At 41.9% G+C, this 16,188-nt stretch overlaps 1 protein-coding gene across 4 annotated transcripts; it reads right to left on the bottom strand.

Annotated features, from left to right (window-relative positions):
• Positions 1 to 261: 261 nt before the first annotated feature.
• On the bottom strand, positions 262 to 15,372 carry LOC118543240 (uncharacterized). 4 transcript variants are annotated; one of them, XM_036104055.2, is made up of 6 exons: positions 15,039 to 15,372; positions 10,688 to 10,890; positions 9,209 to 9,320; positions 8,400 to 8,526; positions 7,830 to 7,925; positions 262 to 4,215 (listed from the first exon to the last, which is right to left on the bottom strand). In XM_036104055.2, exons 3-6 carry the CDS (start codon positions 9,230 to 9,232, stop codon positions 2,258 to 2,260), a joined length of 2,205 nt encoding a protein of 734 aa, XP_035959948.2. In that variant the 5' UTR covers positions 9,233 to 9,320; positions 10,688 to 10,890; positions 15,039 to 15,372; the 3' UTR covers positions 262 to 2,257. The 4 variants fall into 4 exon arrangements, with proteins under 4 accessions (XP_035959948.2, XP_035959949.2, XP_035959952.2 ...); XM_036104056.2 differs by having other exon boundaries at positions 15,086 to 15,372; XM_036104059.2 differs by lacking the exon at positions 9,209 to 9,320.
• Positions 15,373 to 16,188: the final 816 nt, after the last annotated feature.

Below are 16,188 nucleotides of genomic sequence, written 5' to 3'. Positions count from 1 at the left end.
GTGGGGATTTCCACACACCAAGCAATTTTCCAGGACTCCAGCTGGGTGTCCTACAATGTAACCCTATTCTGACACCGTCAACGTGGAGACAGTGTCGACCCCACAGGTGAAGGGCCCAGTCCTACAAAGTGTACCCCTCTCCCCACTTCATACGCCAATGGCAAGCAGCAGGCCTGCGCATTCCCTACATTTTCTGACTTGGCTCCAAGTGGGAGCTTCCCCTCCTCTGGTTCCATTAATTTGCTAGAGCAGCTCACAGAATTCAGAGACAACACTCACACCAGTTTATTAAAGGCCATGATAAAGAATACAGGTGAACAGCCAGACGAAGACATACACAGGGTGAGACCTGGAAGGGTCCCAAGCGCAGGAGCTTCTACCCCCACGGAGTTGTGGTATGTTACCCTCCATGTACCTGGATGTGTTCACCTACCTGTATGTTCACCTACCACTGGGGATTTTATGGAGGCTTCCTCAGGTAGAATTGATCAATTATTAACTCAATTTCCTTCTCCCATTTCTGGAGCATTGCGGGGGAGGGGGTGGGGAGGGAAGGCATGGCTGAAAGTTCTAAGTTTCTATGGCTTAGTCTCTCTGGTGACCAGTCCCCATCCAGAAGCCATACAGAAGCCCACCTAGGGTTGCCTCATTAGAATAAAAAATGCCCCTAGTGCACTCATCACTTAGTAATTTACAAGGGTTTTAGGAGTGTGTGCCAGGAACCAGGGGCAGAGACCAATGTATATATTTTCTATTATCTCACAAGGTCAAATAGCCAACTTCAAAGAGTAAGTGCTAAATGATTCGACTTTCCTCATATTCTACAAATGACAAACTTACAGAATCTCTGATGCCAGGGGTTAGGTTCACAGAAAACTGTGACTATGAAGGGTTTGCATGAGGGAGTTTGTGTAGACAAAACATTCTGTGGTGTTGGTTACACAAACCTACACGTTATAAAGTTTCTTAAAACTGTATGTAAAAAACAAACAAAAATGAGTCCATGTTAAAACTGGTGAGATCCAAGTAAATCCTGTGGTTAAAAGCATTATAATAATTTCACTTTCCTCTATTTGATAATGAACTCTGGTTATGTAAAATTTTACCTTTGGAAGTAGCTGGCTGAAGGGCATTTAGGAAATCTCTGAAATATTCCAGTTTTTATGATTCTAAACTTATTTCAAATTCAAAATTGATGCTGCTTATAAACTTGGCTAAACACCCAAATACATTGACTTATACATATGAAATGAATATATTACTTAATTTGAAGTACTTTAAGTATTCTGTAATAACAATTAAACTTGGAATGAAAGAAATTCAAAAGTTAATTATATAATGACACAGGCACGGAACACTCCTGCATTGTACATATTAAAATTTAATCCATGCTGAGAGTAACTGCCACTATTTAAAATTTATAAAACCAATGACAAGGCAATCAGAAATAAAGCTGAAGTATCCTGTTCTGAATGCTTGTGAGGCATATTATCCACTAATTATGTTTAGGCGTATTATCCGTTAATTATCTTTAGACATGATGGAATGCTCTCATTCATCATTTCCCCAAAGCTTCTTTCCTTTAAGTTGTCTGATATTTTGCTAAAGTCCACCACATTGAATGTGTTCCTAAGTTATTTCTGTATGGATTTCCTGGCAAATATATTACTTCAAGCCCTACTATATTTATTGCCACCGGAAAGTACTTGTCTAGTGTGAACTGACATCTATTGAGGTCTTACTTCTGGGCAAAGGTTCTCCCACAGTTATAGTTCTACCAATTAGAAATATTCATTCAGGGGCGCCTGGGTGGCTCAGTTGGTTAAGCGTCTGAAGTACTCCCAGGGTGCTGGGATCGAGCCCCACATCGGGCTCCCTGCTCGGCGGGAAGCCTGCTTCTCCCTCTCCTACTCCCCCTGCTTGTGTTCCTGCTCTCGCTATCTCTCTGTCAAATAAATAAATAAAATATTAAAAAAAAAATTATCTGTGATGATCACATGATAGCGTCTAATTCCCACTGATGGCTTTCCTAGTCTGTCACATTCATAGAATCTATTTCAGTCTACACTTTTTAGATGTATAATGTCCTAAAATATTTTCATCAAGGTTGACTGTGAGTTGTTTTGTAAATTTTTTCATCAACATAAAATATGACACAATTGATCACTAAAGATAATACTATTCTTTGCATTGTTATTCTTCATTACATACTATTATCTTGAGGGACTACAACTGGCAACAGGTTATCCCAAAGTGACTATCTGTGAATTCTCTTATGTTTAACAAGGATTGACAAGTGGGCAAAAGTTTTCCCACAATCACTGCATCCATAGGGCCTCTCTCCTGTATGTTTTCTTTGATGAACATTGAGCCCTGACTTTGTAGTGAAGGCTTTCCCACATTCACTGCATTCATACGGTTTCTCTCCTGTGTGAATTCTCTGATGGGTAATGAGATCATTTTTACGCAAAGAAAATTTTCCACATTCAGTACATGCAAAGGAAGTTTTTCCTGTGTGAAATCTCTGATGTTGTATGAGGCAGGTCTTCTTCCTGAAGGCTTTATCACATTCATTGCATTTGTATGGTTTCTCCCCAGAATGAGTTTGCTGATGTATACCTAGAGTACTCTTCATGGTGAAGCCCTTCCCACATTCATTGCATATATACGGTTTCTCCCCAGTATGAGTTCGCAAATGTGCAATGAGCATGCTCTTTCCAGTTAAGCCTTTGCCACATTTGTTACATATATAGGGTTTCTCTCCTGTATGAGTGCGCCTATGTACATTGAGATGACTCTTCTCTGTGAAGCCTTTTCCACATTCATTGCATCTATAGGGCTTCTCTCCGGTATGAGTTCGCTGATGTCCAATCAGCCGTATTTTTGCTGGAAAGCCTTTTCCACATTCACTGCATACATAAGGTTTCTCTCCTGTATGAGTGCGTTGATGTACAATCAGACGGCTCTTCACAGTGAAGCCTTTCCCACAGTCATTGCATATATATGGCTTCTCTGCAGTATGAGTTCGCTGATGTACAATGAGATCACTCTTCATGGTAAAGCCTTTTCCACATACACTACATACATAGGGTTTCTCTCCTGTATGTGTTCGCTGATGTCTGATAAGAGGACTCTTCAAGGTGAAGCCTTTTCCACACTCATTGCATGTGTAGGGTTTCTCTCCTGTATGAGTTCGCTGATGTACGATGAGACAGTGCTTCATTGAAAAGCCTTTTCCACATTCACTGCATGTATACAATTTCTGTTCTGTATGAGTTTGCTGATGTGTGATAAGACTGTTCTTCAAGGTGAAACCTTTCCCACACTCATTGCATATAAAAGGTTTCTCACCAGTATGAGTTCGATGATGTGCAACAAGACGCCTCTTCTCAATGAAGCCTTTTCCACATTCACTGCATATATAAGGTTTCTCTCCTGTATGAGTTTTCTGATGTGTAGTGAGACTGAACTTTGTAGAGAAGGCTTTCTCACATAGACTGCATCCATGGGGCTTCTCTCCTGTATGAGTTCGCTGATGATAAATAAGCCGACACTTCTTGATGAACGCTTTCCCACATTCATTACACGTATAAGGCTTCTGTCCCATATGCGTTTTCTGGTGTATATTGAACTGTGATTTCTTGAGGAATGTTTTGTCACATTCAGTACATTCATAATGTTTCAGTCCTGTATGAATTCTCTGATGTTCAGTTAGCCTGGATTTTCTAGAGAATGCCTTCCCACACAGACTGCATCCATGAGATTTCTCTCTAGTATGAACTCTCTGATGATCAATGAGCTGAGACACCTTGACAAAGACTTTCCTACATTCACAGCATACATGGGCTTTCCGCATGTTTGGAGTTCTCTGCTGCTTAATGACCTGGGAATTATTGCTGGTGGGTTTTACACTTACAGGAAATTTTATTACACTATAAAATTGTTCATGATTAGTATGCAGAAAGGATTTCCCATCTTCATTAAACTCAGTAGAGTTCTTTGAGTTACAGTTTATACTCTGGCTTTCAAAACTTAAATTTGATTTTAAAGGTTTTTCACATAAGTCAAACATATAATTTTGCTTTAACAGGAAATGACTTTCACTCTGATTAAGAATATTTGCAAATGTATTATGTTCATAGCATTGTTCCACACTCTTCTGAATGCTTCGATTTTGCAAGTGACACTGCAGAGGATCATCAACTTTCCTGATTTCTAGGAGAGAAAAGAACAATGAATTATTCTGTAATCTCTCATAATCTTAGCTTGGCATAAAACTGTTTTAAAAATGCCTTCATGTCGGGGTACCTGAGTGGCTCAGTCTGTTAGGTGTCTGACTTCGGCTCAGGTCATGATCTCAGGGTCCTGGGATCGAGCCCCCACATCGGGCTCCCTGCTCTGCGGGGAGTCTGCTTATCCTTCTCCCTCTGCGCCTCCCCTCACTCGTGCTCTCTCTTTCAAATAAATTAAATCTTAAAAAAAAAAAAGTTAAAAATAGAACTACCCTGGGGCACCTGGGTGGCTCAGTCGGTTAATCGGCTGCTTTCAGCTCAGGTCATGATCCCAGGGACCTGGGATCGAGCCCTGCCTTGGGCTCCCTGCTCAATGGGCAGCCTGCTTCTCCCTCTCCACTGCTTGTGCTTTCTCACATGCTCTCTCTCAAATAAATAAATATTTTTTAAAAAATAGAACTACCCTCTGATACAGCAATTGAACTACTAGGTATTTACCCAAAAGATACAAAAATACAGATTTGAAGGGGCACATGCACCCTGACGTTTATAGCAGCATTATCAACAATAGCTAACCTATGGAAAAGAGCCCAAATGCCCACCGACATGAATGGATAAAGAAGATGTGGTATCACAGTCATCAAAAAGAATGAAGTCTTGGGGCGCCTGGGTGGCTCAGATGGTTAAGCGTCTGCCTTTGGCTCAGGTCATGATCCCGGCATCCTGGGATCGAGCCCCACATCGGGCTCTCTGCTCTTTGGGAGCCTGCTTCTCCCTCTGCCTCTCTCTCTTTGTCTCTCATGAATAAATAAATAAAATCTTTAAAAAAAAAAAAAAGAATGAAATCTTGCCTTTTGCAATGATGTGGATGGAGCTAGAGTGTATTATGCTAAGTGAAATAAGTCAGTCAGAAAAAAAACAAATATAGGATTTCACTTCATATGTATAATTTAAGAAACAAAACAAATGAACACACAGGAAGGAAAAAAAAGACAGAAGCAAACCATAAGAGACTCTTAACTATAGAGAACAAACTGATGGTTGATGGAGGGAGGTGGGGGATGGCCTAACTGGGTGATGATGGGTATTAAGGAGGGTAGTTGTGATGAGCACTGGGTGTTATATGTAAGTGATGAATCACTAAATTCTACTCCTGAAACCAATATTACACTATATGTTAATTAGCTAGAATTTAAATAAAAATTTGGAAAAAAAAGATAAAAAAAGATGTGGTATACATACAATGGAATATTACTCAGCCATAAAAAAGAAGGAAATCTTGCCATTTGCAACATGAATGGACCTAGGGGATATAATACTAAGTGAAATATGTCAGCCAGAGAAAGACAAATACCTTGTGATTTTACCCATATGTGGAATTTAAGAAACAAAACAAGTGAACAAAGCAAAAAGAGACAAACAAAAAAGCAGATTCTTAAATACAGAGAACAAACTGATAATTGCCAGAGGGGAAGTGGGTGGGAGGATGGGTTAAATAGATAAGGGGAGTTAAGTGCAACTTATCTTGATGAGCACAGAGAAATATATAGAATTGTTGAATCATTATATTGTATACCCAAAACTAATAACACTGTATGTTAATTATACTTAAATAGGAAAAAAAAAAAAGAATCAGACTCAAGTCTTAAAAAATTAGTTTCAATTTGTAACTAATTGAATGAATCAGACTCAAGTCTTAAAAAATTAGTTTTCAATTTGTAAAGTGATGGCAAAATTCCATTTTGCCATCACTTTACAAATTGAAAAGTAATAATAAATCAGGACAGCCGGTGTCAGGGCATGATTGACTGAATTACAAAAAAAAAAAATCATGTGAAAACAAAAGCTTTAGGAAAATAAATGCAGTGATAACATCTAATAACTAAAAGAAAATATGAATTAACAAAACCATGAAGAAAATAATTTGAAGCAGACATAAGTTATGACGTGGTTTGGGTGGAAATCATATAGCATGTTAAAAAAAGATATTTTCTTGTTAATCAAATGACCTTTAAGAAGAGAGCTCAGGGGCACCTGGATGGCTCAGTTGGTTAAGTGTCCAACTCTTGATTTCCGCTCAGATCATGATCTCAGGGTTGTGATACTGAGCCGTGTCAGGCAGTGGAGCCTATTTAAAATTCTCTCTCCCTCTACCCCGCCCCACCCCACAAAAAGAAGAAAGCTCAGCAAGTAGAGAACATTCAAGGTAATGAGGTAATGCCAGGATAGGGAGAAATTTAAAATGTGTAGTTGTGTTGAGCTGAAAAAGAACCTAAATTTAAAAAAGAAAGGATGGAGAGAAGATAATTCCCGTTCTCACACACAAAATGGGAAGTCATAGGCTAACTGCCATGAAGAAGGGTAAAATACATAGAAAGAAAGCATGCATTAGGCAATATTAAGAGAAAAGCCAAGGGCGCCTGGGTGGCTCAGTTGGTTAGGCGACTGCCTTCAGCTCAGGTCATGATCCTGGAGTCCCGGGATCGAGTCCTGCATCTGGCTCCCTGCTCAGCAGGAAGTCTGCTTCTCCCTCTCCCGCTCCCCCCTCTTGTGCTCTCTCTCTCTCTCAAATAAATAAATAAAATCTTTAAAAAAAAAAAGAGAGAGAAAAGCCAATTTGGATGTCTGAGAGAAGGGAAAAAGGTTAATTCACGGGAATAAAGGAAGCTTTTCAGAGTTATGAGAACTGAGAAGAAAATGAAAACAGAAGTATGGAGAACCTCCAGGGTTCTGGTGGGAAAGTGGGGGAGGGGAGCCAAAGAACGACATAAACGCACAGCAAAAACCAGGTTATCATGGAGACAAAGCATCCAAGGTGGGGTTAGATATTATGGAACGAAATCATTATTTCCTAGTAAGGTAGGCAAGCAAAGTAGTAAGAAAAAAGTGATGAAGTCAAAGTTGTTTCTTTCCAGAGAGGCCTGGAAAGTGGACTTTCATAGCAGGAGAGGTGGTAACACAGGTAAAAACACTGTCACAGTGGATCAAGAAGAAGATTAGAAAATTCTAGGAGGGGGAGCCTGGCTGGCTCAGTCACTGGAGCATGCAATTCTTGATCTTGGGGTTGTAAGTTCAAGGCCCCTGTTGGGTATACAGATTACTTAAAAATAAAAATCCTTAAAAAAATTAAAAAGGGGGTGCCTGGGTTGGTTGAGCATCCAACTCTTGATTTCGGCTCAGGTCATGATCTCAGGCTGTGGGACTGAGACCTGCATCAGGCTCTGCACTCAGCGGGGAGTCTGCTTGAGGATTCTTTTTCTCCCTCCCCCTCTGTCCCTCCCCATGCTCACGCATGCTTTCTCTCTCAAAAGAAATTAATCTTTTTAAAAAATAATAAGAAAAAGAAAAGAAAATCCTAGGAAGATGACTATGCAAACAAAAACAGGAAGTATATAAAGTAAACAGGGATCCGGTCTCAAAAGAAAAAAAAGGGGCATATTTTCCTCTAAACTTCAACAAAGAAAAAGCGTTCTCATATGGGAAGAGAGATACAGGGAGGGGCTGTTCACGTTTCCTCAGACGCTGCCACAGTTCTGATGCCGTCTCTGACTGACCAGAATACTACTGCAGCCGCCCATCTTGGCAGTTCTCGCTCACCTGGGCACATTCGGCTGTGGATTTCATCTTCTGTCATCCAAAGTTCTTCTCCTCGTTCCAACTTGGAGAGTGCATCTGGTTTGCTGGCTTGATACCCTGTTCGTGAGAAAAGACAGAAGACCTAGTGGACTGGGGTACATCAAGAAGGGATAATGTTACATTTTAGGGACTAAATAGGTTTCACATCTGTAACATCAAGGCTTTTCTCTCAAAAGATGGGACATTATACCTACTTGTCTAAGGCAAGAGAAGGATCTGAGGATCTACCATTTCAAAGTATTAAAGAGTTAAGTTTGGGGCACCTGGGGGGCTCAGCTGGTTAAGTGACTGCCTTCGGTTCAGGTCATGATCCCAGGGTCCTGGGATCAAGCCCCGCATCGGGCTCCCTGCTCAACGGGAAGCCTGCTTCTCCCTCTCCCACTCCCCCTGCTTATGTTCCCTCTCTCGCTGTGTCTCTCTGTCAAATAAATAAATAAAATATTTTTAAAAATAAATAAATAAAGAGTTAAGTAGCTGAGATAGAGCCACTAGCAGAGCACCCTCTGAGTGACACAGGGGAGCTGTCCTCACCCACTGACACCAGGTTCCTATAATTTTCCAGCATCATGTCCCGGTACAAGTCCTTCTGAGCGGGGGCCAAGAGCTGCCACTCCTCCCAGGTGAAGTCCACAGCCACATCATCAAATGTCAGGGATTCCTGTTATAACACAGTTATGTTTAATGAAGTGATATTCTTGTGATGATATGGAAAAAACAGATAAAGGAAATTATTCTGCTCATTTTGCCATATAGGAAATGGTGGTTTTTATTCTTTGATACATTGTGATAGAAGAAATCTTGTATAATATTATGTCATTGTGCAATCTTCTATTCATTCAACAAACTTGAAAATTTAAGAAAGTTTCTGTAATATGTATCACTAAATCCTCTTGCCTAGTGTAAGAATATGTGTAATCTATATATATTTGAGCATCTACTTGCCAATACTGAACTATATAATACTTATTTATAAGCAAACAAATAATACAGATTTCTAAATTCACCATGAGCATTTGAGCTAATACCAAAACTAGTAATGAATAGACTGCAGGTAATAGTCACAAGACAATACATACTAATTTCAGTGCTTAATAAACAAAATAGAAGAAACTGTATAAAACATGTATAAAACAAAAGGATTAACAGATAATTAAACAAATTTGTAAAAAAAACTATAAAGAACATATTTATGGACACGTATATGTACATAGACAAATATATATGTATGTGTGCATATAATTAGGCAGAGTTAATACCACAATAGATACAATGAAGCAACAGCTGTAAGAAATACATTTTTACATTTCTAAGTAGTAAGGGCAGTTAAGGATCTCACTCACCACAACATCTCTCTGAAGAACCATCAAAGACCTACGTGCACTTCAGACCTATGTGCCATGAAACATTAACATCCCTCAAGGAACCGGTCTGTTTTCTCCTCACAGTCAATGCCTGTGATATTGCGATATAATAAGAAGTTTGTATTTGGTATTCATCTCTGGTTCCTTGCACAAGAGCTCCTAAAGTCCTGGAATTTCCTAAGTGGTTGGGGTGGGAGGGGCATCTTACATTATTTATAAAAAGCCCCTTTCAGCCATACATGAATTTATATTAATGAGGTAACTCTGGTGGGCCCCTAGATAAACCTAGGGATGTGGCTGGTTACTAGGGAAACCAACCTATTGATTACAGGGCTGGAACTTTCAGCCCCATCCCAGCTGTCCAGGGTGGGGAGAGGGACTGGAGATTGAGACAATCACTAATGGCCAGTGATTTAATCAATCTCCCCTACATGATGAAACCTCCATAAAAAAACACAACAGTCCAGAGCCACTTGGGTGGCTCAGTGGTTTAAGTATCTGACTTTGGTTCAGATCACGATCACAGGGTCCTGGTAATGAGCCCTGCATCAGGCTCTGCGCTCAGTGGGGAGTTTGCTTATCCCTCTCCCTCTGTCCCCTCCCCCACTTGCGCACATGCACATGCTCTCTCTCTCAAATAAATAAAATATTTTTTAAAAAAAACAACCCACACTACACTACAGGGCTCAGAGAACTTCCAGGTTGGCGAGCACAGCAAGGTGCTGGGAGGGTGGCTTGCTTGGAGAGGGCATGGAAGGTCCTTGCCCCTTCTCCCATACCTTGCTCTATGCCTCTCTTCCATTTGGCTGTTCCCATCTTCTATCCTTTATAATAAACTGGTAAATGTGAAGTAAAGTGTTTTCCTGAGTTATGTCAGTCACTGTAGTGAATTATCAAAACCAACGAAGGGACTGTGGGAACTGCCTATTTGTAGTCAAGTCAGAAGTATGGGTACCCTGGGCACTCAGTACTTAGCTTCTGGAATGAGCCCTTATCATACTCAAGCCCTTTAAACTTGAGTATGATAGTAACTCCATGTAGTCAGTGTCAAGATTGAATCAAATTGTAGACAGGCAGTATCCGGAGAGTTGGAGAACTGGTCATTGGAGTGGAAAAACTCACATTTGGTGTCAGAAGTGTTGGCAGTAGAAACAGATCACAGTAATGCCTACCATGAAACTTACCAAGATTCCCTTGTGATGACTGTCAGAGATATTTTCAGCACACTGACAGCTAATGTGACCTACAGGGTCTTACACAGTCACATATATTCATTCCAACATGAATCACAAAGTATGAATCCTATGAAAAACAGGTTCCTGATTCTGCTTTGCCCCGATTTCTCCAGATCCTGCTATTCTCAATTTAAATTTTTCTTTTAATTGCCGATTTTTCTTTTATAGATCTCTACTAATCCATTGAGAAATAAAGGAAAGAATAAAAGAAACCAAAAGTCACCTGGGCTTGGATCATCTTCTTCTGATTTTGGGAAATAGCTGCTAACTTGGATGCTCTGTCTTTAGCTCTTCTGGATCAGCTCTAAATTTCTGTTCAAAAGTCTCAGTCTCCAATCAAGGGTTTCCCCAGAAATGATGTTACCTAAGTCTTGGAATCTTCTCCTCCTTTTCCCCTTGATCCCTCTTGTCCTGGGGAGCCAGCATCTACAGGCCGGAAAGCAAATTACTCTGAGTGGTACATTCTCTTTAGGCCCAGATGTTGTCACTGTTGCTGTGTATTCACCTTAAACCAAGGCCCCAAAAGATCTGTCTTTTTTATTAAGTGCTCTGGGCCAAGAAAACATGACATTCAGAATGTCTGGGAAGCACACCTTTCTTCTGTAGAGTAGAAGTAGTATGACTGTCAAAGGGAATGTGGGACAGAGACCCAGAAGAGTGTGACGCCCAGTGGCAGGGGACTCCTCAGGTGGGTCCATTTTAGGAAAGAGGACATACAGATAGTTAAAATGTACACATTTTTATTTTATTTTTTAAAATTTATTTATTTATTTACTTACTTATAGAGAAACAGAAAGCACCTGCAAGCAGGAGAGGGGCAAAGGGGAAGGAAGAGAGAGAATCCCAAGCAGGATCCACGCACAGCACGGAACCCAACACAGGGCTCAATCTCATGACCCTGAGATCACGACCCGAGCCAAAACCAAGAGTTGGATGCTTAGCAAACTGAGCCACCCAGGCACCCCATTTATCTTTTAAATCATGCATGTCCATCTACCTCTTCAAAAGTCTTCTTACATCCCAGGACGCATACACTTTGATTTTGAGAACATTGCGCTAAGCAAATAATAAGCAGGGTCTTATTTAATTTCTCATTACCATCCATTTCTTGATACTCTGTAGAGTATTATAAGTATAAACCTATATAGGATAGTCAGCAAAAATATTCTTTAGAAATAGAACTGAAATAAAGACATTTTCAGGCAAAAGCAGAGAAAATTCTTCATCAGAAGACCTGTGTTACAGCAAACATGAATGTTCTTCAAGCAAAAGGAAAGGATCCTCTAACATAAGTAGAGGAGCAAGGAGTCAAGAGGAACAAAACTGGTAAGTAAGAGTTTAAGTCTAAATTAGTACCAAATGGGGATGCCTGGGTGGCTCAGTCAGTTAAGCGACTGCCTTTGGCTCAGGTCATGATCCCAGAGTCCTGGGATCGAGTCCTGCATTGGGCTCCTTGCTCAGTGGGGAGCCTGCCTCTCCCTCTGCCTGCCACTCCCCCTGCTTTTGCTCTATCTCTATCTCTATCTCTCTGACAAATAAATAAAATCTTTAAAAAAAGAGGCAAATTATCAGTATTCACCTAACATATCTATATACCTCTTTAGTCAGGTGGCTAGTTACAACATTTAAATAAAAAAATTCTATGCCATCTTAAAGCACACATAGGTCAAGGTCAGTGTTAAAGAACAGGACATTTCATGGGAATAACTTAACATTCAATTTAAAACAGTCAATAAAAGTATTGCTAGTAACTTAAAAATCTACTTCTAAGAATTTCTGAAAAGGAAATACTGGCAACAGTATAATATTTGACAGGACATTTACTTTCTTCATTATATTTTTCATAAGAGCACTTATATTTTAAATCAGAAAATTATCAGCATTCTACAATTAAAACTGCCATTGTTAGATCATTAAAGTAAGTTCATAGCTTTAAAAGTTTTCATACTAAAAAAAAAAAGAGAGGGCGCGTGGGTGGCTCAGTTGGTTAAGCGACTACCTTCGGCTCAGGTCATGATCCCGGAGTCCTGGGATCGAGTCCCACATCGGGCTCCAAGCTCGGCAGGGAGCCTGCTTCTCCCTCTGACCCTATCCCCTCTCATGCTGTTTCTCTCTCTCTCTCTCTCTCAAATAAATAAATAAATAAAATCTTTAAAAAAAAAGAGAGAGAAACAAGGGGGAGGCAGGGAGAGAGAAAATGAGTTATAAATACAAATTTTACAAAGCACAGAAACATAAATATGTGGAAATTATCAGCCTTTTTATTCAAATATACTAGGTTCCTGCCATCACAGATCACTATTTTAGGTATTTTACTTCACTTAATCTTCAAAACAACACCTGAGGGAGAGATTCTAATTTCTTTTTGCTATCAGGGAAACAGACAGGTCACAATTACACAATGGGATTGAAAAATCAGACTCATTTCAGGGGCACCTGGGTGGCTCAGTGAGGTAAGCGTCTGCCTTCAACTCAGGTCATGATCCTGGAGTCCTGGGATTGAGCCCCTTGGTTGGGCTCCCTGCTCAGTGGGGAGTCTGCTTCTCCCTCTCCCTTTGCCCCTCAGCTCGTGCTCTCTCTCTCGCTCACCCTCTCTCTCAAATAAATAAAATCTTAAAAAAATAATAAATATCAGATTCAACTCATTCTAAAATTCACTTTCATTCCACTTCACAGTAGGCCAAGACTACTTGTAAATAAGATCTCTGTTCATTAAGGAAACAAAGGAAACAAGTAAAAAGCTATTAGAACTCTATTAGTCAGGTAATTGCAGAGGCATTTAGAGTAATTGTAGAGGACTGCAACTGTCTTTAAAATGCACCAACAGAAGACTGATTCAGGATGCGTATGGGTGGCTCAGGCGGTTAGGCTTGACTCTTGATTTTGGCTCAGGTCATGATCTCAGGGTTGTGAGATGGAGCCCAGTCTCAGGCTCTGTGCTGGGCATGGAGCCTGCTTGGGATTCTCTCGCTCCCTCTCCCTCCACCCCTCCCCTCCTCTAATAAAAAAGACTGATTCATGAAGAGAGGATGGATAGAGAGTTAGATAACTGGTAGAGCCAGTCTAGTAGGACGTTAATGGTAGAATCTAGGTGGTAGGTATATGGATGGATACTTTAACATTCTTTCAGTATTTCTGTATGTTTGAAAATTTTCCATACTAAAATGTTAGGTGGAGAGAAAGACACTACAGTAAGAATTTAATAGGGTGGCCAAGCAGTAAGTAGATATATATATATATATATATTTTTAAAGATTTTATTGATTTATTTGACAGAGAGAGACACAGCGAGAGAGGGAACACAAGCAGGGGGAGTGGGAGAGGGAGAAGCAGGCTTCCCGCCGAGCAGGGAGCCCGATGTGGGCCAGGGCCAGGACCCTGGGATCATGACCTGAGCCGAAGGCAGACGCTTAACGACTGAGCCACCCAGGCGCCCTGCAGCAAGGAGATATTTAAAGTTAATTGGTTTTTTATATTATAGAAAATTATAAGGAAAAGAGACTCAGAAAGGAATAACAGGCTTACAACTGAGATAAAAATAAAGTCTACATTGGAGATGAAAGGCAGGGGAACAAATCCATGAGTAAATGCATAATCATAAAATGTCCCCAAAATGATACCTAAACATTTCAAACATTTCACCTTTATATAAATATATGCAAACACTGAATACGACTCCACTCACAATACCACAGGTTCATACATTAAAATAATCTGTAAATGTTTATTACATGAAATAAGGTAAGAGAGAAAATCATAGTACCATTTACACAATTTATCTGAATTATCAATATTAAGCACATAATATAAAAGCCTCAAACTAAAATGTAATAAAATTTTGACAAGGATTATCCCTTGGGAACGGAATTTACAGTGACAAGAGATGTTATTTTCCTTGTGTCAGTCGGAGTCTGAAAAGAAATATCCAAGAGGAATGTGCAGGAATCTTTCAGGACAAAGGATAAAAGGCTGCATCTTAAATATGAAACTGCTATTAGAGACGCTGGATCATTCACCCCGCCAAAAACTTTGATTTCTGAAAGTTCGAGAGTAAGGGGTGATGTCGGATGCCAAGGAGGGTTTAAGAACTAGAGCTGAAGACTTGGGGCGACAGGGCAGAAGGGGGACGCAAACGCACGTCGCGTCTGTGGCCGCCGCCGGGGACTGGGCTCAGCACGCCCCGGCCAAGCCCCGGGCCTCCAGGCGCGGCCCACACTCGCACCAGCGCCCCCGTGAGCCCCCAGAGACCCCTGCACGTGAACCCCGAAACAGCTCATCTTTGAGCCCCGAACAAAATCCGCACCACATGCAGCCTTCTCCACAGCCACAACCCTGCGGCTGGCAATCTCTGAGCCCCAGAGAGTAAGCGGCCCCCAAACGTGCCCTGGGCACCAGATCGCTGTTCTCCAGAGATCTTTAACCACGAGCCCGAGGGCACCTCCCGACTGAGGCCGGGGCACCGACAAGCGCACACCCTGACATGGAAGAACGTCCACCCACGCTCTCCTCCCGCTGGAATCCCAGCCGCATCACCCAAGGCGGACGCCGACCCACAAACACACCCAGACGCTGACCTGATTTTCGCCACACACCACCGCGACCGGTCGGCGCCTGAACTTACTTCGCTAAACTTCGCCCGCGTCCCTCAGCACCCCAGGACGGTGGCCAACAAGGGTCTGAGGCATTTCTAGAGAAAAGGCAACCGGATCCCGGTTTTTCCGCCGCGGCAACATGGCCGCGCCCTGGCCGTGCCCCACGGGGGCGGCCATCTTGGATCACGGTCGTACGGCGAGCCGAGGGGCCGCTTCTGCGCCCGCGAGCAGGGGCGGCTGGGAAAGTGGAAGGGCAGGTCGGTCCGACGGAAACGCACAGGTGTCTCCAGGCTGAAGCTTAAACCAGGCAAAAACGACGCGGCGGAAATCCCTTTCAGCTAGCCGACTGGAAAATTAAAAATTAGACGGCTCAGTTGGCACGACCCTGTTAACAGGAAGTGGAGGTATTTGTCCATCACAAAACACGCTTGGGAAAAGGCGAACCCACCTACAGAAGCTTCCTCCACCGAGTTTCTAGCAAAAATGGGCTTGAAGCGACTTTTGGACAGAGAACGACGTGCGCAGCTCTGAGGGCACAGGATGGTGGTCACTCACTAGGAAATAAAAGCGCCGGAACGCGCCAGTTAGGCTTGGGGGCGAGTAATAGGGGAAAAGGCCACAGAAAGTCAGAATAGGTTAGTGCCCAGGGCGAAGGGCGGAACCGAGGACGCGGGCGGAGCTTTCCCTGGGGCCAGAGAGAAGACAGGCTTTGAGGACCAAAGGCCAGAAATAGGGAAGAATGGAGGGAAAGGCGTATGCATGTGAAAGAGAAATTGCCAACTCTTTTCCAGTCAGTATACCAACCCATTCCACCATCAATATATGAGATCCACTCTCCACATCCTATTATAAAAGGAATAAGAAAAAGACTAACGTAATTTTTTAAATAGCTCAATAAGCCACTTATTTTTAAAAAATTGCAAATACTCGGGGCGCCTGGGTGGCTCAGTTGGTTAAGCAGCTGCCTTCGGCTCAGGTCATGATCCCAGAGTCCTGGGATCGAGCCCCGCATCCGGCTCCCTGCTCCGCGGGAGGCCTGCTTCTCCCTCTCCCACTCCCCTGCTTGTGTTCCCTCTCTCGCTGTGTCTCTCTGTCAAATAAATAAATAAAATCTTAAAAAATAAAACTAAAA

This window comes from Halichoerus grypus, chromosome 15 (genome assembly GCF_964656455.1).
Source record: "Halichoerus grypus chromosome 15, mHalGry1.hap1.1, whole genome shotgun sequence".
NCBI classification, from domain to species: Eukaryota; Metazoa; Chordata; class Mammalia; order Carnivora; family Phocidae; genus Halichoerus; species Halichoerus grypus.
The sequence above is the reverse complement of the archived record's forward strand: the minus strand, read 5'-3'. Positions and strand labels throughout refer to the sequence as shown.

Bases quoted from the DNA above. Each gene is read 5' to 3' on its own strand.
- LOC118543240 (XM_036104055.2), bottom strand. From the start codon at position 9,232: ATGGTTCTTCAGAGAGATGTTGTG. The intron at 8,527-9,208 runs GTGAGTGAGATC...GTGTTATAACAG, and splicing joins TTCTTCAGAGAGATGTTGTG to GAATCCCTGACATTTGATGA. The intron at 4,216-7,829 runs GTGAGCGAGAAC...TTTCTCTCCTAG, and splicing joins CCACAGCCGAATGTGCCCAG to AAATCAGGAAAGTTGATGAT.